The sequence below is a fragment of the Mustela erminea genome, chromosome 11, assembly GCF_009829155.1.
Source record: "Mustela erminea isolate mMusErm1 chromosome 11, mMusErm1.Pri, whole genome shotgun sequence".
NCBI lineage: Eukaryota > Metazoa > Chordata > Mammalia > Carnivora > Mustelidae > Mustela > Mustela erminea.
Window position 1 is genome coordinate 1,201,263 of NC_045624.1, and position 20,539 is coordinate 1,221,801.

At 60.8% G+C, this 20,539-nt stretch overlaps 1 protein-coding gene across 6 annotated transcripts in view; it reads left to right on the forward strand.

The window, feature by feature from the left end:
• The window catches only part of PTPRN2 (protein tyrosine phosphatase receptor type N2), a 709,963-nt gene that overhangs the window by 674,580 nt on the left and 14,844 nt on the right, over window positions 1–20,539 (forward strand). For all 6 annotated transcript variants that reach the window (XM_032303991.1, XM_032303993.1, XM_032303992.1 and 3 more), the window contains 4 exons: window positions 8,529–8,648; window positions 9,570–9,736; window positions 14,992–15,045; window positions 16,899–16,963. In XM_032303991.1, coding sequence (XP_032159882.1) covers window positions 8,529–8,648; window positions 9,570–9,736; window positions 14,992–15,045; window positions 16,899–16,963 — 406 coding nt within the window. The remainder of the gene's footprint in view (window positions 1–8,528; window positions 8,649–9,569; window positions 9,737–14,991; window positions 15,046–16,898; window positions 16,964–20,539) is intronic.

Here is a 20,539-nt window from a genome sequence, read left to right on the forward strand (position 1 = left end):
CGGCGTGGGGTGCCTCCCTGCTCGGGGAGCTCGGCACCCATGGGCCACCTGCTCCGGGGGACCTTCGGCAGAGGCTCAGCTGAGGCTCACGGGAGCCCACGACCATCGCTCTGCTCGGAGAACATCCCCGACGCGCCGCTGCCGTCCAGCTCCAGCCACCTCTCCGGCCTCCGATGCTCAGGAGGGGGGCAGAGAACATTCCAAGTTGTGTGCTGGAGGACGGAGTCCTCAACCTAGACCCGCCATCCGCTTCTAACAACCCTGAGGGGCCGGCCGTTGCTTCCCACGTGTGAGGCTTCTGGAAGGCACAAGGACACGTCCCAGCGGTAACAGCCGTCACATCCACAGCCACTTACCGTGGACCAGGTCCCGCCCAGAGGGTTGCGTGTGTGTTAAAACCATCTTTGCCGTCATAAAACGACAAGGCCTCCACTTTGCCCAGGTCATGTGGCTTGTGGACGCGAGCACCGCGGTGTGTCTCTTGCCCCTTGTTCCAGACGGACGTGGTTGTCGGGGCGACCCTCGTCATGTCACCGGGTCTGCAGGGCATGGGTCGCTCTCCAGAGTGCCTGGAGGGCTGACATTCAGGAACGGAAGGAGCCGTCTTAGATGCAGCAACGGGAGAAGCCGGACCACAGGTGGGATCACAGCCCTAGTCAGGCTGTTCAGAACACGCCAGTGTCCCTGCGAACGTAGCAGGTGTCCCAGGACAAGAAGGCTCTGTGGGGACCGGCACACACTCCAGGGTTATTGTACACGACGGCCCGCAGGAGCCGCTGAGAAGTCTGTCATAAAGAAACTGGTTCGACTCCAGACACCCTGGGGCTAGACACCATGTGGCGGGGAAGGCGGGGCACAGCGGCTCAGAGGCTGCCGTGACTGAACAAAGTAGCCCAGAGAAGCCCTGACACCAGGCGCGGGCAGGACCGGTTCCACCTGGAGCCTCTGCGGGGGGACCTGCTCGTGTCTCTGTCTCCAGCTTCTGGTCGTGGCCAGCACGGCGTGGGGTGCCCTGGCCCGTGGACGCATCGCTCCCCCTGCCTCCATCCACGGGGTGAGCCCCCACAGGGTATCTGTGTTTCTGGCTCAAATTCTGCTCCTCTTCCAAGGTCGCTGGTCATTAGACTAAGGGTCCATTCTGGCCAGTGTGCCTCGTCTTGAACGCACCTGCAGAGGCCTTATTTCCAAAGAAGGTCACGTCCGCAGGTTCCAGGTGTGTGTGACCTTTGGGGGACACTATTCCGCGCATTACTGAGAGAAGAGCAGTGACTGAGACCGAACACTTTGCTGCTAAGACAGACGCGTGGCCACCGCGGGAATCCAGAGAGAGGCTGCTGGGCAGCGGGGGCAGGGGCGGCCGTCAGCGAGGGGGCCCAAGCCAGGCCCAGGATGTCCAGAACGCGCAAGTCCCCAGGACTGCTCAGTTAACTTGCGGGGGCGAGCGGGCAGTCCCGCAGCCTGGGACAGCCCACAGGCCCCGGGATGCTCGGGCGCCGACGAGCCGTGGGGGGAGGGGAACGTCGGGACGGGCGGGCAGAGGGGGAGGAGGAGAGGCCGGCCGGCCGGGGGCTCGAGCGCTGAGGCGGGAACACACGTCCGGAGCTGGGAGGGCGTCCGCCGCCGTGAGGTGCGGCCCGCGTGGCTCCTTCCAGAGAAAGACGCAGGGGCCTCCGGAGTCCGCGGGAGAGGAAGGAATGAGCAGGACGAGGGAAACCCCGCCGCAGACTCCCCGCGTGCCTGGCCCTGGGCGGGCAGCCACCTTCGCCGGCGCCCCTGACGACCGAGGGGGAACCTGAGACCCGGGGGGCCCCGTACGAGGGCGCGGGGAGTCCGATCCAGGGAGACAGGAAGCGGGGGGGTGCGCCAGGGGAGCGGGACGGAGCTGGTGTTTAACGGGGACAGTTTGGGTTCGGGAAGACAGACGTTCTGGGACGGATGGTGGCAACGGGAGTTCTCAGTGCTGCGTAAGTCTGCTTGTGGAAATGGCAGAGAAGGTACGTCCTAGGTTTATTCGACTGCGGTGGGAGAAGGTCGTGGTCCCGGTTCTACCAGAAGGCTGGTGCCGGGGGCTAACGACTTCCCCGAGTCCACACAGCCAGCTAGAGGCAGGGCACGACTCAGACCCGGGTCTCCCGAACTCAGGCTTCTTGCTGCCCACACTCCACAGGGAAGACGGCGCCGTGCTGGGGAGGCGCTGCTCCCGGGCCCGTCCCCTCACAGAAACGCACGGCAGGCAGCCTCCCCGCGGAGACGGTGGGCGTTCGCACAGTTAACATGTTGCTGTCCACAAAGGCGCCGCGTCGCCGGCTCTCGAGGCCCAGAGCAGGTCAGAGCTGCCGGCGGTGAGCTCCGGCCCCCCGAGGCGTCCTGGGACCCGCGGACTGAGCTCCACGCCAGCCGTCTCCAGAGGAGCGTGAGGACAGCTTTCGCCCAGAAGAGACATCGCTGTGGGACGGGCATGCGGGCAGCCTGGGCAGCGGGAGGAGGGGCCGTCCCGGGGACTTGGCCGGGGGCTATTCTTGCCACGGGCCCCCCTCTTCCCACGGCCACAGTGGAGCTCCCGGCGGACCTGCACACACTCTGTCTCTCCCCACCCAGTCCCGAGGGAAGCCTGATCTGAGGAGCAGGCGACTGCCTCCCTCCTCTCGTATTACAGGGGAAGCTGCCCGAACCGAGTGCTTTCCACGGTGGCCGCGCTGATGCGTCGCCACAGAAAGTCAGGCCACCCCGTTCACCGAGCTCGGATACGAGGGGACGACTTGCAGGTGGGAGCGGTCGAGCGGGGCAGCGGCAGCCCCCGGCCCCGGGACCTGCGACATTCTGCACAGGATGCGGACGGCTGTCCCCGCATTCACCACAGGGCGGCGCAGCCCAGGGGACACCGGCCCGGCCCGCCGGACAGAGGAGCTCTTTCAGGAGGCACCGGCGGCCAACAAGCAGGGATGGGGCCCAGAGTCCGCAGCCCAGGGCAGAGGGCCCGCCCCGTGGATGGGGGTCCCGCTGGTGCGCAGCGGGCGCAGACACGGACGCTGTGAGCTACGTGTCTCCGAGAAGAAAGCCCTCCCGTCGAGTCCTGTCCGCCACGTTCCGAAGGTGCTCCGCTACGAAGCCTTCACGGGGGCTCGCTCTCTTTCCCAAGAGGGATGGGCTGGGTTTCAATAGAGGCCGTCATTGATCGCAGTTCTTGCCGTGGTCCCGTGGGAGCCCAAGACGGCAGACGTTCCCTGTCCCGAGCACTCTCCACGGGAGGTCGGGCGGGGGAGGCGAGAAGGGGACCGGGGAGGGAGAGTCACACAAAGCCCGGGTGAGCAGCCTGCACGCGGCAGGTCCCCAGAGCCCACACACGGCCCGGGACCGAGTCTGTGCGTCTGCCCTGCCCTCGCGGCCCCCGGCCCGCGCCTGGTGGAGAGCAGAGGGAGAGACGTGGCTGGCGCCTGGGCAGTCCACTCTGGCCGCACACGGCCCTGTCGGAGGCATCTCCGTCCAAGCCCGCAGGAGCCGAGCCAGTGTCCAGAGAAGCCCCAGCCTGGTCCCCAGGGCCAGCCCCAGCCTCCCCCAGCTCCAGGGCCGCCACAGCCTCCTCGGCCCTCTTCCTCAAGGGACCACATCACACCGGGGCTCAGGTGAGACGTCGGGCTCCTGGCCGTCCTGAGAGGCCCCCCCCGAGAGCCTGAGCTTGTCCCCAAAGCCCCGTCGCCATGTGACGCTCGTGAAGTGCTGTCATCGGTCTTCTCCCGGACACCCTCGGGTCTCCTGCTTCTGGGGCAGCGCGGAGTTGTGGAAGCGGACATTGGCTCCAGAGCCCCATTAGCTTAGGGACTGGCTGGTTTTCAAGCACATTGTTGGGCTAAATTAAAGGAAATACAGGAACTGATGGGAGTTAATTTCTTGGGAAAACCCCTTCAGTCCCACACCCGGGACGCGCCAGGACGTTTTACCGCTGATGGATCGTCTCGCCGGACTCCCTGCACACAAGCTCACCACGTCCCCTCCACGTGGGGCTGGAGACCCCTGATCTGCCGAGCACTCGTGACTCTGCGTAGGGAACGCACAGCGGAGAGCCCTGCGTCCCCTCCGCAGCCTTCGGGCCTCGGCGAGAGACAGATACCCTGAGCGCTTTCTCCCCTTTTTAAAAAAAGATTCATTTATTTGAGAGAGAACAAGATAGCATGAGCAAGACGCAGAGGGAGAGGGAGAAGCCGGCTCCCCGCGGAGCAGAGAGCCCTACGGACACGGGGCTCCATCCCAGGGCCCTGAGATCGCGACCTGAGCCGAAGGCAGCTGCTTCGCCGATGGAGCCCCCCAGGCGCCCCCAGGGCCGCCTGAGTTCCTTTTCCGGCTGGTATTCCAGATCGCAGCTGCAGACATCCCGGCCGTTCCGTTTCTAAGTGCGCTCCTGGTTCCGTCCTGCCCTCCGTCCCTCCTCACCCGCCTCCACCCGCTGCGCCCCTCCTCCAGGAGGAAGAGAGCCGCAGCCCGAGCCGGCACGCGCATCTGAGCGGACGACAGGTCGCTCACGGAGGGGAGCAAGGCCGAAGGACAGCGGACGACTCCAAGTGGCGACGCGCCCTCGGGTCCAGGGAGCGTCCCAGACGTCGGAACACTGACGAGAGCCCGTAGGGACTGCACGGGACTGGATGAAGCGGGCGTGCCGGGAAGCGAGTGCCCTGGCTCTGGGAACCCCCGCGTGACCAGGGTTCGCACCCAGCAGCCTCCAGCTAAGGGAGCCGCGCCGTCTTCCCTAGAGAACGTGTACCCCGTTCCAGGGACACGGCAGGGATTTCTGACTGAGATGCCTTCTTTACGCCTGGTGGGAGGGGTTTCAGAGGTCGAGACTGCCATGGACGGCCTGTGGGACGGTGGCCACGTGACCGGCTTGGGCGCAGGGTGTCGGCACCCGACATCACGCCGCCAGCGTGGACGGCGTCGTCATCGCCGGGGGAGGCCCACGCGGACGTCTCGTGCGCCAAACAGCGGGTTGGGTGGGTGCGTTCTGAGCTGTGCGCAGAAGACACGACAGAGGTCTCCCCGCCTGTCCCCAGAGTGCCTTGATGCAGAGCCCGTGACCGCAGGAAGCCTGGCGCAGTGCACGGACGTGGCGTTCGGGGAGGCCAAGGGCGGGTTGGGGGTCTCGACTGCAGAAAGTGTCCCAGACACTTCTTTTTCCCTTGTGGATGTGTTTCAGACCATGGTAGAGCCAACGGACGCCAGTGAGCCCGTGAGGAGGAAAACGCAAGCATTACTAAACCTTGTTAACGGACTCCTAAAATCTGAGTCCACTTTCTCTTGGCCAGACTTCAGATATCTCTCCTCAACCTGTAAAAGTAAGTCCAGCACAGAAATGAGCTGCACGGTCAGGCCCGTGGAGGCTACAGCACCCACGAGAAAAGCTGTCCGCCTCACGTGCCCACGGCTCCAACTCCCGTGCACATGGTTCCCGTCTAAGAAAATGAAAAAAAAAGCCTTTCTGGCGTTGAGCAGGTCCCGGGAGAACTCCTTCCAGGCCTGCCTTAGACAGGATTTTATCTGTGTCCTTTTACAGAAATATTCAAGGGGTCTCTTCTAAACATATGTGTTCTTTTCAGCCGAGCATCCGCTAGAGCTAGGCACGGTCCTGGCTGCTGGGGAGCGTGGAAATGGCGCCCAGACCAGCCTCTGGGCTTCTCAGAGATGCTGGGCCAGTGGGAGAAAGACATGAGCACAGAACAAGGATGACAAAGGTAGAGAGAGACACATCACAAGAGATCTAAGTACAGAGAGCAGTTTTATGCCTTGAGGGAGCGGGCGCCTGACAGAGAACGTGACCTGGGCATCCTGCGATTTCGGATGGGTCAGCTTTCCTTTAATCAGGTCTCCGTGGGGCTTTCAAAGAGTTCGGTTTGCTGAATAGTTAGTTTTCAAGACAAACTTTGGACGAAGAGACACTGCGGTTTCTTTCCATCTGCTTTAATTAGGCTTGTCTTTGCCCCTGGAGCTGCGGGCACGCTCATCTGCTGCGTCATCCCGGAGACGCAGCCCGGGGCGGGCTCCTAGGGACTGGCGGCCAGTGGTGGCACAGGACATCGGGACCGCTCCCAGCCCTGCAGCGCACCATTGCCGAAGAAGAGTGCGGCCGGGACCAGATACACCAGAGGTCGCCAATGCCACCGCCTCGGGGCATGAAGCCGCGCCATGAAGGCGTCCCGGGTCTGAGCGCCGGCCCCGGAGCATCCGAGCAGAGGCTCTCCAGCAAGTGGGACCTGGTTCCTCTGAGCACAGCCCCGTTTATACTCAGGGTTCAGCCCTGAAGGCTCATGTTCCATCCACGTTGGTGGCCTCATCTGGATCCGAGGACGGAAGCAGCTGCTTCCCATTTGGGAAAAGTCACCAGATGGAGGGAGCTGCGGGCAGGACGGCAGAGCCCTGGGGCGCACCGCAGGGCACTGTGCTCACCCGGCTCTCGGCGGAGACTTCAGTTACCTCGAAGCCTTCTGACCTGCTGGGTGTCTGGTGAAGGTGCCCAGTAGACCAGGCAGTGACTGGGCGTGTTGCGCTGATACTGGACCGGAAAGTGCTAGAAATCACCATTTCTGGCATCCGCACATCTAGCTCACTCACTCGGCACACGGAGATCCTCGGGGTAGACCACTGCTTCCCGGAAGAGAATGAGGAGGGTGCCCCAGAGAGGGCCCCACAGCCGGGTACCGCCCGAGGCCCGGGGAAGCCGCAGAAGCGGAAGCAGAGAAACCAGTCCCTGTTTCTGGTCCCTCCGGCGTCCTGGATCCCACCGGAGCCCATAATAGCCGTGCAGGTCAGCGGCTGGTGCGACGGGAGAACAGGGCCGGCGGCCCACGCGCGGACTCCCGCCGCCAGCCGGGTGGACACACGGAGCCGGGCCGCCTGATGGCGTGATTTACTCAGTCCCCTTTCTGCCCATAGGCTCGGTGACCTAGAAAGCAATATGATCCCCGAGAGTGCCTCTGGGATTGTTTGTTCAAATTGTTTCATTTGGATTTCATCCCAGCCAGGTCTTCGGAGAGCCGACGGGCTCCTGAACGGAGACGCCCGGCGCGGGCCAGTGAGCAGGGCTGCCCGGCCGGGAGGACCCGTCCTCAAACGAGGGGCTTCCTAACGTCACACTTGGGTGGCAGGAGCGGGTGTTCGATGACTGGTTTACGGTCTAGATCATTGTATTTTTATGACACTCATAAAATCTGTGTTTCTCCTCATTTTCATAATGGCTTCAATGAGCTTCTCCGCCTTCTAAAGACACATTAAACGGTTCTGTGCGGGAGGGACCAATTTAGTGGGGCGGCGAGAGCCGGGAGGGAGACGCCTGCCCAGAATTCTCCCCCGCCGCGGGCCGTGCGCCGAGGAGAAGGAAGGCATGTAGCTCTGGGCGACATTCGTATTTATTTCTGGGCTTTTTCATAAACACCGGCAGCTTCCATGAAATTCCAGGGTTAATGAGGCGCTGGGCCGTGCGGGAAAGGCGTCGACCATTCCCATCACGTGGAAATATAAATCAGTACTCAAAAAGGGAAACACCGTGGACTCGTCTCTTCATAAAATATAACTTAAAGGGGGTTCGTGACGTGAACTAGGGAGGAAAAGCGTTTTCTATCTGAGCCATGTGGATTTTTTATTTAATGAGGGGATTCTCGTGGGATCATTCTATCTGTATTTAAAAGAAATAGACGCTCTCTTGATACTGAATTTACGTCTAAATGCAGTTGCTTGTAAATATTTCTGTGAAGTCCCCGTAACCCACCGCGGGCAAAGCAGACTCGTCTGGGCTCTGTAATTCAGCAGGCCGACGTGCTCCGCAGCGCCGCCTCTGCGTGGCCCACGGAACCCGCGGTCTCGGCGACGACGCTGCAGGGTTCACACGCGGGGTCACGGCCACTGGGCTGGGAGCTGCAGACGAAGACCCGCGGAGGGCCCGGGTGTCTGTCCTCCTCATTTGGGTGTGTGTCCGTCTGTCCGCTGTGGCTTGTAACGTGGCTACTGTGAATTGTGTTCGTGGCCTAGCGTGGCCATATTCCCTGGAGGTGAAAGAAACCCCAGCCATGGCTCTCTGTAAGCAGAGTCTGCTTCCCATAGGACGGCAGAGTCACAAAGCAAAACGCTTTTCTAGTCATGCAGAACAATGACAATGACCGGAAAACAGGTTCTATCCGCAGCGCCTGCGGGAGCAGACGTGCCCCCCGTGGCATTGTGGGGACAGCGTCAGAGGCCACCCTGCCTGATGGTACCGTGTGGTAGGTTCCCTCCACAGATCCAAAGCCGAGAGGCCAGACGGCTGAGCGTAGGTCTCAAGAGGTTCTAAATGGTGTGGAATGAGCCACTGAGGTGTTTCATGTTTTGTGGAGTGTGGAAGCTATAGGGCATACTCAGCGGCGGGAAGCCAGCCACGGAGGAGGCGTGGCCGAGGAGAGGGCAGTGCTCGTGCGCGAGCCCCCGTGGCCTGCGTCACGGAGCACAGGGATTGCACGCGTCCCGCGGGACCCGGCAGTCATGCGGTGGCCGTGGCCTGTCTCTGTCTGCAGATGGTGTGGGAGAGTGGCTGTGTGGTCATCGTCATGCTGACGCCCCTCTCGGAGAACGGCGTCCGGCAGTGCTACCACTACTGGCCCGACGAAGGCTCCAACCTCTACCACGTCTATGAGGTACACCCCAGGGGACCGGAGCCGCCCCGCTGGAGCAGGGCCCCTCCTCGGGAAGGCGGGCAGGCAGGCGTCCCCAGGTCCCCGCAGTCCATGGACCCCCAGACCTTCCAAACTGCCGTGCGATGGCACCCCGGGCTCTGGCATAAATTGTAAAGCTTTAGGGCTCCAAATTCAGACAGACGGAACAAAAAACATTTATGCCCCGAGGAGGCCCCTGGAGCCAGGCCCCGAGCAACAGACCCTCCTGGGCTGTTGTAGCAAGAGTCTGCCTGCACCGTGGCCTCCTGCGGCAGCCAAGGCTGTGGAGGCACAGATTCGAGGCTCGTTCCCTTGCCAGACCCTCTGCCCACATCGACGATAAATGGTGCCAACTTGGGCAGCTCAGCCCGAACCCACATGAGCCCGTTGTTCAGCATTAAACATCAGTCAGAAGGCAGGGTCCTGTGGGGTGGGGGTGTGAGGACCAGCCCTAGCTCAGAGTCCTGGCTTTTAGGCCACTGAGCATGGCCTTGACCCCGAAAGGCACCCAGTCCCTCTGCTGCAGGAAACCCAGTCTCTTCTCCGCCTCGGGGAGCAGCCACCTGCTGTGAGATTCAAGGTGCAGTGGAACCCGCTGGTGTTTCTGTTCCAAAGCATAGATTTTTTGCAGGTTTGGATGGCTTAGAAATACAAAGGATGAAAGCTAGAATCACTTTGGATTGTAACATAATTTTATAACTATTTGGCTAATGCACCTGGGCAATACTAAAAACCCACAGTGAGCGTTTGCATAAACCCGGTTAAAACGGAGACGGTAGGAGGGGCCGTCCAGCCTCTGCCGACCCGTGGGCCGTCCCCACAGTGCTCGCCCTTCGCTGCTCCCAGTGCCACGGTGCTCAGACAACCCTTCACGTTCCCGATGCCCCCCTTCCTCCCGTCCAGGTGAACCTTGTCTCCGAGCACATCTGGTGTGAGGATTTCCTCGTCAGGAGCTTCTACCTGAAGAACCTGCAAACCAGCGAGACGCGCACCGTGACCCAGTTCCACTTCCTGAGCTGGTATGACCAGGGAGTGCCTTCCTCCGCGAGGTCCCTCCTGGATTTCCGCAGGTAGGACAAACAGCCCTGCAAGCAGGGTAGCGCGGTTGGAGCGCGGGCGTGAGAGGAGGGAGCGCGGTCCGACCCGGGTTCCTGCGTCTAAGGGGTCATTGGCTGTACGACGCGCTCTGTCTGTAGTTACAGATCATAAACGTGCAGTCGACCCTTGAACAGCACGGGCTTGGGGCACCAGCCCCCGACACGGTGGAACATACACGTTTGACTTTTGGCTCCCCCGAAACTTAACAGAAACTTAATAAGCCTCTGTTGACTGGAAGCCTTACCGGTGACACAAGAAGTCAGTCCGCACATCCTGGTGTGCTAGGTGTATTGGACCCTGAGGTCCTACAGTACAGCACGCCGGAGAAAAGAAAACACAAGGAAGAGAAAATACATTTTCAGTGCTGTCCTGTATTTATTGAAAAAAAAAATTCAGGTGTGAGTGGACCGGCACAGCTCAGAGCCACGCTGTTCCAGGGTCGCTGGTATCTTCTGTACGATACGAGGCAGAGGGTGGGGGAGGGGTTCCATGACGGTGCACGGAACCTGCAAGGTGTTTTCTGGTTTTACAGGAGTTAAAACGGGGGGACATAGCCACGTTAGAATTATGGAAATGTGGTCATTGTTTCTGATAAGATTCTCCAAGTGGTGGATTCCTGAAGTTCCTGCTTCACAGGATATTGATGAGGAAAAGCAGGTTTTTAGTCTGGATACTCTCTGGTTGGACAGGATAATGAGACATAACAGACGTGGGCCCGGATCTGGCCTGGGGGACCTTAGATCTTGGGGGAGAGCGTGGATGGAATCAGCACACAACTGTGTGTTCTAGTGCAGTCTGGAAGCCGACAGTCTGGAAACATCCAGTCTTTGCTCACGCCCCACCAGCCGGCTGCCCAGGGGGCTGTCCGGCGCGAGAGGGTGTTTACTGAGCTGTTGAGATCAATGCTGGACTCCATCGTTCAGGAAGCGATGGACAAGGCAAAAAAGGGGGGACTTCAGGATGGAAGCTTGGCTTGTCCCTTGGACTCGGTGGTGACGGGGGCCGGCACTAGCTGTTGCCTGTGGCGGTCAAGAACGGGCAGTCGCCCAGCGAGGCAGGTGCTGAGCGGCGCAGAGCCCGAGCTCCGGCTCTGCGGAGCCCTCTCACGCCTAACCAGTGGGAAACACCCCTCCTCGCAAAAGCAGGCAGACATCCAGAACAACGAACTAGGAAATAAAGTGCACCTTAGTCCAGCGTGGTTCCCCACCCCGGGGGGATTCGTGTCCGAGCAGTTCCCATCCTTGAGTCTGTGGCCACGTCACGCAAGACAGTGGGGTTTCAGGCTGACCGCTGCGTTTCTTGAATTTGTGTTAGACATTCTTAAGTTTATCGTGATACTCTTTCTTTTGCCTTTTAGTCTACTTTGAAAAGCAAAACAAAATCTTTATTTGAATAGTTCTTTGGATCAAATAGCGTGGGAAAGAGCTCCCGGAGAGATGGGCTCGTGGTGTCCCAGCCGTGGCACACGTTTGGTGACCCCGCCCAGAGATACCGAGCGTGCACGGTACAGAAAGGCCTGAACGCACCCCACAGCACTGACTGCATGGTTCCCTCAGTCCATCCCTGCGATCTGGCCAGCAGATAACTCTCCTTAAAGCACATTTCTTTCTAAAGGCAGGCTGCCTAAGAATCTGACCTAGAGCGCATTTCCTGAGATAGCGTCTTGGGAAGCAGTCGTTACTGGCCAAAGGACGTGGCTACAAAGAGAGACCAGCTTTGTCTTTACGCTCACCCAGTGTGTTTGCACATATATGCTATGGGCGGATGTGGAAATCCATATCCCTCTATGGAACGGAACAATACATGACCAGCCCTCGGTGCGTACAACCTGCCCCGAGAAACACGGATGCCCCAAGTTCCCTCTCCCCGGAGGCTCGGGAGATAAGGCTCCAGGAGGTTTTTGTTCCGGTGACATGTGCCGGTCTATTAGAATCAAAAGTCTTGGGGTTTTCTGGGTAGAAGAACCTCCCAAAGGTCAGCAATCGGAAAGGGGCATCGGCTTCCGGAGACACTGGTCACCTTATGCACAGGTTCCCCCCGCCAACCCCTGTCCCCGACCACGCGCCCCGCCTTCCCCCGCTCCGGCCAGGGTGCGTCAGGCGCTGAGACGTGTGATTACTTCGGGAGCCCAGAGGGAGCACATTTCCACTTTAAAGAGGAGCTGCTCAAGCCAGGAGATAATCAGCATCACATGTGAGGGCTTTGCTTTTAAAAATTCTCTCTCTGCGTCTGTGTCTCTGAGCCCTCCGTCCTGCTGTACGCAACGGCACTCACATCGTGACCCTGTAGAAATGGACAGACCCTTACTTTGCCAGCTCGTGAGCGGTGGCCAGTGTCATTTTTGTGATGTTGCAGCTAGTAATATGAGCCCAGTTGCATAGTCACAAAAGTGATCATTGGAGGCTGTGACTCTGCTGCAAGGCAGTGTGGGAAGCCCCTTTTCTGAGCCTCTAGCGACCTCTGACCTTGGCTTGCTGTTGGTTGCGTGACAGTTCCTCCTCACTCAGGGACCCACGGGTCGGTTTGTATTACTAATCGTTCTTTCTCAGTGAAGTCCTCCTGCTGAAATACATATAATATCCATTTTTCTGAACGTTTGCAACCTTTCGCCGACTGCTGATTTGTTCTAATCGAGTCAAACAAGACAGCTGTGTATGGCTTATCTGCACGAACGCCCTGCGCCTCTGTCTGGGGTCGACCAGGTGAACGCTTCTGTTGACTATGTGATGCTGTTACTTTTCTATTTGTGATGTTTTTCCTTGTAACAATACAAGCTTCTGATTCTTTGTAAATAAAACTCTCCACCGGGCAGCACGCCGTATGCACGCTGGGCTTCTGGCTGTTCGTAAACAGGTTCAGCCGGGGTAGGGCCAGCGTGGACAGTTAGACCGCAGTGAGCCCTCCCTGGCCCCAGTCGAGGCGGCTGGTCACCGCCGTCAGAGGAAGCGGCTCTGTTCTGTCACGTAAGAGCAGGGACCGCAGGGCACTTAGCGGAGCGCTCTGTCCTCTCTAAGAGCAGTTACCCTCAGTGCGCTCTGCCAGAAACGGGGCTGACCAGCTGCTGCTCTCCTGGCCCCTTACGGTGACGGTTTTCTGAAACCGGTACAGTCTGAATAAGGGGATCTGGGAGTGGTTTCTTTTTCTTTTTCTTTTTTTTTAACGTACTACTTCCATGCTCGGCCCCATGAGAAAAAATGCCCCAAACCTGGAGACTGAGCCGTGTGCGAGCAGGCGAACGGGGAGAGCCTTGCCAACCCAGCCTGGACCGCCACGTAGGAAACGGCCAGACTGTTCTCCAGCGACCAAGAGATTGCTAAGAAAACCTTGTGTTTGAAACTAATAGGCCTGTAGGAACGAACCTTCCCCAAATCGAGTCTGAGCCAGGCTTGCTTGATTGGCACGCGTACGCACCGTGCGCGCACACGCAGGCCCACGCCGGGCCCGCGGGCATGTGCGCAGCCTGGGCGGGGCCAGCCGGCCTCTCGTAGCTCACGTCTGCGGTTCGTCCTGAGGGTCTGGCGTCCATTTCGTCAGACCTAAAGCTCATGTTGCCTTTACAACCTGAGTTAAGAATGGGGGTTTAAAGATTTTTTCCTTAGTTTTTAAGTAATCTGTACACCCCACCTGGGACTTGAACTCCTGGCCCCGAGAGTCGCACACTCCACCAACCGAGCTGGCCAGGGGACTCAAAGAGTGGGAGGCTTTAGAAGGAGAAATTAAGAGATTTATTTTCCAATCCATTTGATTCTCAAAGGTCCAAGAACCTTCTGGGCATCCGGGCCCGCCGCTGATTTTAATGAGCTCACTCATACCTTCTCGCCTTCCCACTAAACCCTCACACTGCAATGACCTCGAAAGTGAGAAAAAGCTCCAGCAGAAGTAGCGACGTGGCCACAGGGACCCTGAGTACTTGTTCCTCCGCGTTTCTGGGTCTTCTCATTTTTAAGATGGCTTTGGGTGGTCTGCAGGTTCCACACGGTACGGGAGGCAGCCCCTGATCAAGGGCTACCCCAGTGGCCTTGGGCGTGGCCCGTCTTTGGGGCACGTTGTACCCAGGCTCCCCCCTTGTTGTTCGGAGGCCGTGTGGACCTCACTCTGTTCAGCCTGTACAGGAACTAGGAGCAGCCAGCTCTGCTCTGGGGGCAGACTTGGAAACACCTGCTGGGTGCCTGGGCGGGCTGCCAGCTCCTTCTGCACACACCCCCCACCTCCCAACCCCTCAGCTCTGGGGTTTGGGGACAAGGCCACCCACTGACAGATCATGAGCTTCCAGCGGACCCTGTGCTGGGCAGGCAAGCCTTTGCAAAGAACGGTGACGTTTTCCCACGTCTGGTGCGAGGAAAAAGATTTTTGTTTTCTGCACGGTCATTCGTTTTCAATTTTGCTTCATGTCATACACTGTAGAAACTCATAGGGAGCATTTTAGAACACAGCCCCGCACACGTTTTTCCACTGACTTTTCTCTGTGCAGAAATATTTTATTGAGAATTCCGTTGCACTTTGTAAACACGCTTAGTTGTTTCATGTTTCACTGACTTCCGACAAACTCGGAGCTATACAGTGCATTTGAAATCAGTGCTTCTTTTTGATTTAGGGCTGGGTGACCAAAAAACCTATGCTTGTTGATTCTTCTAAACTGTGGTGTAAAATCTGCACAGCAGAGTTGCTTGTAAACACACACATATTCATACAAAGGAAGGACTTGTCTCCACTGCAGTTTCTCGGCGATGTAGCGCTCCCGCCGACGGACAGAGCCAAGAGGCCCTGTGAACGCTGGAGACGGTAGTCGTGTTACGTTCCAGTATGATGTCTAGGGTGTAAGAAACTTGGGGTATAAATGGCAGAACTCAAACATTTTAGCAAGGAATCTGGGTTCTTCCGTCACCACCAGGCAGCCCAGGTGACTGGTGCCTTCAACGGGGCCGTGGGACAGGCTGGTGACAGGCTGCGGCGCCTGCTGGGAAAGGGAAGTGATGCGGCGCCTGCTGGGAAAGGGAAGTGAGTGTGGCGATGTCAGAACTGGTTTTAAAGCTCTGTTTAATCCTTTGGTATTGAACAGAAAAATAAATCTTTGAAAATATGTGTGTAATTTTGATTCTCTTTGTCAAAAGAGGCGACAGTCGCAAAACGATGTCACAGACACGGTCTGTTGGTTGGGGCTTAGGCGTTCGTCTGCAAGACAGGAGTCGTAGTGCATAACCATGATTTCTGTCTCTTTTTATTTCAGAAAAGTAAACAAGAGCTACAGGGGCCGTTCTTGTCCAATAATTGTTCACTGCAGGCAAGTACCACTCCTCCCGCGCACTACCCCGGCTCGCTACCTGAGAAGGAGCCACAGTTACCTTCCCACGCGAGCGTTCTCGCCGCCTCACACGCGCAGCTAACGGCCCTGCTGCAGGAGACCAGGCTGCGGACGGAAGGTCCAGGCTGCGCGGCCGCGTGTGCCCCGCTGGGCTGGTCCACCCGCCGGGGCCGCCGCCCGTTGGTTTCAGGCCCACACGCTGCCCGCACACAAACACCGCGCGATGGTGTTTTTCATCCGTGGCCTTGTCTCAGCCGCCAGCTCACTCAGCTGAGGTTTGGAACCGAGAGGCTGGGGACACGCTCGGGGCCCATCAGGAGCAGGGGCAGAGTCGGGAGTTAGCCCAGGGTTGGCCTCACCCAGCTTAGGATGCGAGTCTGGCCATGGAGTAAAATCCAGGGGCTCCTGAAGCCCGGTGCACCCGCACAGACAAGCAGAGGTCCCACCAGAAGCTCCGTGTCACGGGGCCCTCTCGTCCGGGCTTCACACCCACCTCGTTGGGTCAGAGAACCGTGCTCCGATTTGTGGAAGTGTCTTATAGCACGTTCCCTTCTGCTGGGAGAGAAAGCAGCTCTCCAAGGATCAGACACCCAGTCTGTCCGTGCGGTCAAGAAGTGTACGTGTATGTGCCTAAGCGTGCCTGTCGGGGGTGTGTGTGTCTGTCGGGGGTGTGCCTGTGAGTGTGTGTGTGTGTGTGTGTGTGTGGAGGGAGTGTGTGACAGGTGCGTGCCTCCATGTGTGTGTGTGTCTGCATGTGTCTGTCGGGGGTGTGCCTGTGAGTGTGTGTGTGTGGAGGGAGTGTGTGTCAGGTGCGTGCCTCCGTGTGTGTGTGTCTGCGTGTGTCTGTGCCAGTGCATGTGGTGTGTCCCCGCGTGTGTCCGTGTGTGGAGGCAGAGGTGCCCTGCGGCGGCCGCAGTGGCCGGTGTGTGCGGGTGTCCGAGCCGCCGTGGGAGGGAGGGAGGCCCGTCCAAACCAGGACAGCTAGGTGTCACCTGGGGAGCAGTGGGGACAGGGTGATGAGCGAGCTCCCCATACGCACAGACCCTGCGGGTCCCCGCGGCTTTTCCCCATACGCACAGACCCTGCGGGTCCCCGCGGCTTTTCCAGCCACGGGTCTGAGGGTCTGGTAAAGCCAGAGCCCATGAGCCCTTCCCACAAAGGCCCCCGAGGCCCCGCCAGCTCTCCCGGGAACGTGGTCACGTAATTCCTGATCCTGAAGTGGGCACGACTGCCTCTGCTCAGAGGACGCACGGGACATTCCCCATCTAGCAGCTGCTTCGGGGGTGGGGACTCAGGCCTCTGGGGCGAGGGGAGACGCTCTCGGGCCTCACAAAGCAGCCGCCTTCCCCAGAAAAGGCCTCCCTGCCGAGGGCTGCTGCCCTCTCCCAGGGACGCTGCAGTCACGGCTGGGGTGACCTTGCTCACCGCCAGTGCAGACGCCCTCGGCACGGACACGGCCAGACTCGTGTGTTGTTTATTCCGACGAAACCCACCACGTCTTTGGCCAGAGAGGGAGAAGGGGAGACAGGAGCAGATCCGCGCGGGCACGGGCTCATCCTGTGCCTCGAAGCTGAGCTCCCGCCGGCCTTCCGCCCCTCCCCCTCCCCCCTCCCCCTCTCTGCCCTCTCCCCCCTCCTCCTCTCTGCCCTCTCCCCCTCCCCCCATCCCGTCACTCTTCCTCACCCGACTTTCTTCCTCTTTCTCTCCAAGTCAAGCCTCCCTCTCCCCTCGTGAGCCTCACTCCGACGCGGAGGGAAACGCTGGCCCTGGCTTCGGTGGGCGTGGGGGTCCCGTGGCCGGGGCTGTTCTCACGTCTCCCCTTCCGTTGGCAGCGACGGCGCGGGCAGGAGCGGCACCTACGTCCTGATCGACATGGTTCTCAACAAGATGGCCAAAGGTGAGGCGGGCAGCGCAGCTGCTTTGTGGCGGCTGAGCCGGGACCGCGTTGCCATGGCAACCTGGGGGGCCCCTCTCCCTGGCCTCGGTCCCCTCCCTGAGTCACGTGAGGCCTGTCCTTGCGAGCAGGGTGTTTCTCGGGGCCGGTGCCTGTGGCCAGGGCGGCGCTCGGCCCAGCGCGGGGTGTGGGGCAGCAGCAGCCGCTGCCTGGGGCCTGGGGAGCCTCCCCGCAGAGGCCGAGCCAGCCGGTGTCGGCCACATCCTCTGTGCAAGCCCCCCTGTTGCCACAGCTGGGCGAGCGGGCTGCCGTGGCCTTTCCCGCCGCGGCCCCTCGCACTCTGGTCCACGCACTTCACCGCTGCAGCACCCGACCCCGGGAGGAGGAGACTCGGGTCTGGCACAGGCGGCCCACCCGGCCTCGAGCGGCTCGGCAAGGGCAGAGCTTGGTCCCCTGCCCGCTGGGCCCCCCAGATGTGTGGACGCTGAGCTGCTCTGGTCGCTGGGACGTGCTCTCCAGACCGAAGCCAGGGGCGTCTCTTCAGAGCCCAGGGAGCACACCCCACAGCCACTGTTGGGGAAGGACACACATGGGACCCAGCTCTTGGAGAGTCCTGGCGAGTTCCCACGGCGACTCGGGCATACTGCTCTTCCCATCATGCCCATCCGCGTCCCATGGGACCTGGAAGGAAGCCCGCCGCGGTGGGGACCCCATCATCCCTCACCTGAGAACAGAACATTCCCTTGGTCTGTACACACGCGTGCACACACCTGCGTGTTCTCAGCGACAGGCCCCAGCCTTCCAGGACACTGTCCTCCATCGTTTGTCCAGAAGCAGGAGCAGGTGCTGATTACAGAGATCGTTTCTGGCGCGTTCCCGCAGATGCCGGCGAGCCCAAGCTAAGCACTTTCCTTACCCCACTTCCTTCTGGCGAAAAGGGAGGAGAAAAGTGGACCCCCAGGCCAAGAATGTGGTCGTGAGCCCTGCTCTTCACGTAAGGACCAGCGCACCTGAGCGACGGACGCGCAGAACCGGTGCCCGGGGGGTCCGCAGCAGATCCGGGCTGGGCACCCCAGCCCTCCGTGTCGGCAGCCCCCGGCCCAGCCACCGCGGAGAGCAGGAAACGGGCTTTGCACCATCAAATCTTATTTTAAGCCCCCAATGAGGGAAGTGTCGGCGACGTGCGAAGACAGAAGCCAAAGCAGACAGACAGACAGTCTGGTGCCGGTTTTAATGACGTATTTCGGGTTCGGGTCCTAACACAGCCCTAACTTCTTTAGTTGAAAGTTTCCTGACCCTCCATGGCACTCTGGACATCTTTTCATGTGCAAATCTGCAAGTACTGGGAGCCCAGAGAGAATTGATCTTTCCCCCCTTACGCCCACCCTCTTTCTCTGCCTGTCGCAAGAGTGCTACTTCCCTGCGCCTGAACCAGGTTCCCTCCGAGGGCCGCGCACGGTTGTTGCTGTTTGACGTGACGCCGTGTGGGTGAATCAAGGCGACAAGGGAAACACGGGGCCCGTTTGCATCCGACGGGAGCCCGGCTCACCCACAGAGTGTGGACGGACGTCCCTGCTCTCTTAGCCGTGGGTCAGGGAGGTGGCCTAGATTTTCAGAGGCGCAGGCCGGCTTCACCGGCGCAGCGGCTGAAGAAGGTCGCAGCCCCGGGAGCCGGCCGGGGTGGGGCGGACTTCATTGTCCAAGCTCGGCCTGTCTGAGGGTCTCCGCAGGGCATGGACCCGCCCCCGGGGCCTCCACCGCGGCATGACCCGCAGCATCCCCTCCAGCGCTCGAGCGTTCAACAATGCAGCCCAGCGGCGCAGAACGGGCCAGCCCAGGAGGGCCGCCTTCGGACCCTTCTGTTCTTCACCTGCTCCTTCTGCTGGGGTGTGAGGTGCGTGTGTGCGGAGTGAAATCCTCTGACCTGGGGCCCAGGACTGGGTCTCAGGAGAGATCAAAGGGCAGGGAGGCCCAGGCCGCCACACTGCACGGCCCCCTGGGGTTTTGTTCTAGGCTCCCGGCTCTCGGGGCGGTGCGGCCCGGGCTGCCTTTGTCTGGCCTGGGAAGCTGCAGGCGGAGCCGCAGACCTTGCGGTCAGCGGAAGATCAAAGGCCCCGAGGCTGGACGCGAAACCTTTCTTTCCGTTTCCTTTTCTTAGAAGGAATGAATCGCATGAGGACCAAAAAAAGCCCTCGCGACGCACCCCCACGGCCTCCAGCGCCCCAGGCCCACGCGGGGCACCCACACCCGCGCCCACGGACTCGGGCTCCCGCGGATTAGGGCCCGTGTCCTATTCGGGGCCTCGGAGAACACACGAGGCATCCTTGGGGCTGTTTCTCCACCGCCGGCTCAGTAGCAGGCCGATGACCAGGCGGCCGGAAGACAAAGCTCTCTGCGCCGCGGTTGAAGCCTCCGCGCGTTCCTCCGCGCGTTCCTCCGCGCGTTCCTCCGCGCGTTCCTCCGCGCGTTCCTCCGCGCGTCCCTCCGCGCGTCCCTCCGCGCGTTCCTCCGCACGTTCCTCCGCGGCCCCGACCGTGCTGGTCACTCATCATCGTCCCCAGCCTGGTTGGGGCGCCTTTCCGGAGCACGGGGCTCCTCGGGGTGCGGGGCTCAGGGGGCTGGGACGCACTTGCCGCCGACGTGTTTCCCTAAGTTGCGCCTTGTGCGTGTGCCCGTGCCGTCTCTTCGGCCAGGCGGAGCGGTGGAGGGCCACCCCGAGGCGGCGGCTGCTGGCTGGCCACGTCACTCGCGGGGGGCCACTGCGGACACCGGCCCGCCGTACCCCACTGGGCTGTCCCGGGGGCGCAGCACGGCCTCCCGGCCTCCAGACGGCGACTCGTGTCCAGAAAGCCCCTTCAAAGGGCAGGGAGGCCCAGGCTGCCACACTGCGCGGCCCCCTGGGGTTTTGTTGTCTGCCGAGGGCTGAGGTTCCGGGGACCGCACTGCACGTGCACATCACGTGCCCCGCAGGCCTGTGGGGGCGCAGACGGGCCGCAGAAGTGCCCGCGCCGCAGGGACGTGCGCAGGTCTCTGTGCCCACGGGGTCCGGCCCCTCCTTCTGTGTCAGTGGCCTGGCCTGCTTCCTGTGTTCTGTCACACGGTGCCCCTCAGGCGACGGCCGCCTGCAGGAAGGAGCGTGTCCTCCATCCCACTCGCTGTCCCGAAATCTCACGGAGCCGCGGGCGTCTTGCCTGGGACCACACGGCATGTGTCCTCCTGTGACGGGATTTACTCACTTGGCGTCCCCAGGGCTCACCCGCGGCGGTTCCACAGGGAGTCGGCGTCAGCACGGCCTCCAAGCCGGACGCCTCCTCCCCAGCTCCGAGCAGTCCAGGTGACGTGTCAGGACACTGGGGGCCTCTCGGGCGCAGCAGGCAGGGTGGGTGGACGCCTTCCCCCGCCCAACGGGATCCGCATTCCCACGACGAAGCTGCCCGGTGGCTCGTGGCAGGGCCGGGTTCACGGGGTCAGGTGGGGCAGCGGTACTGGGAGCACTGGGAGCCGTGTGCGCCCACAGCCGGCTGTGGCCTGGACTCGGAGGAGGGTCCCGGAGCTGTATCCGTGGGCCGGGACCCCGGC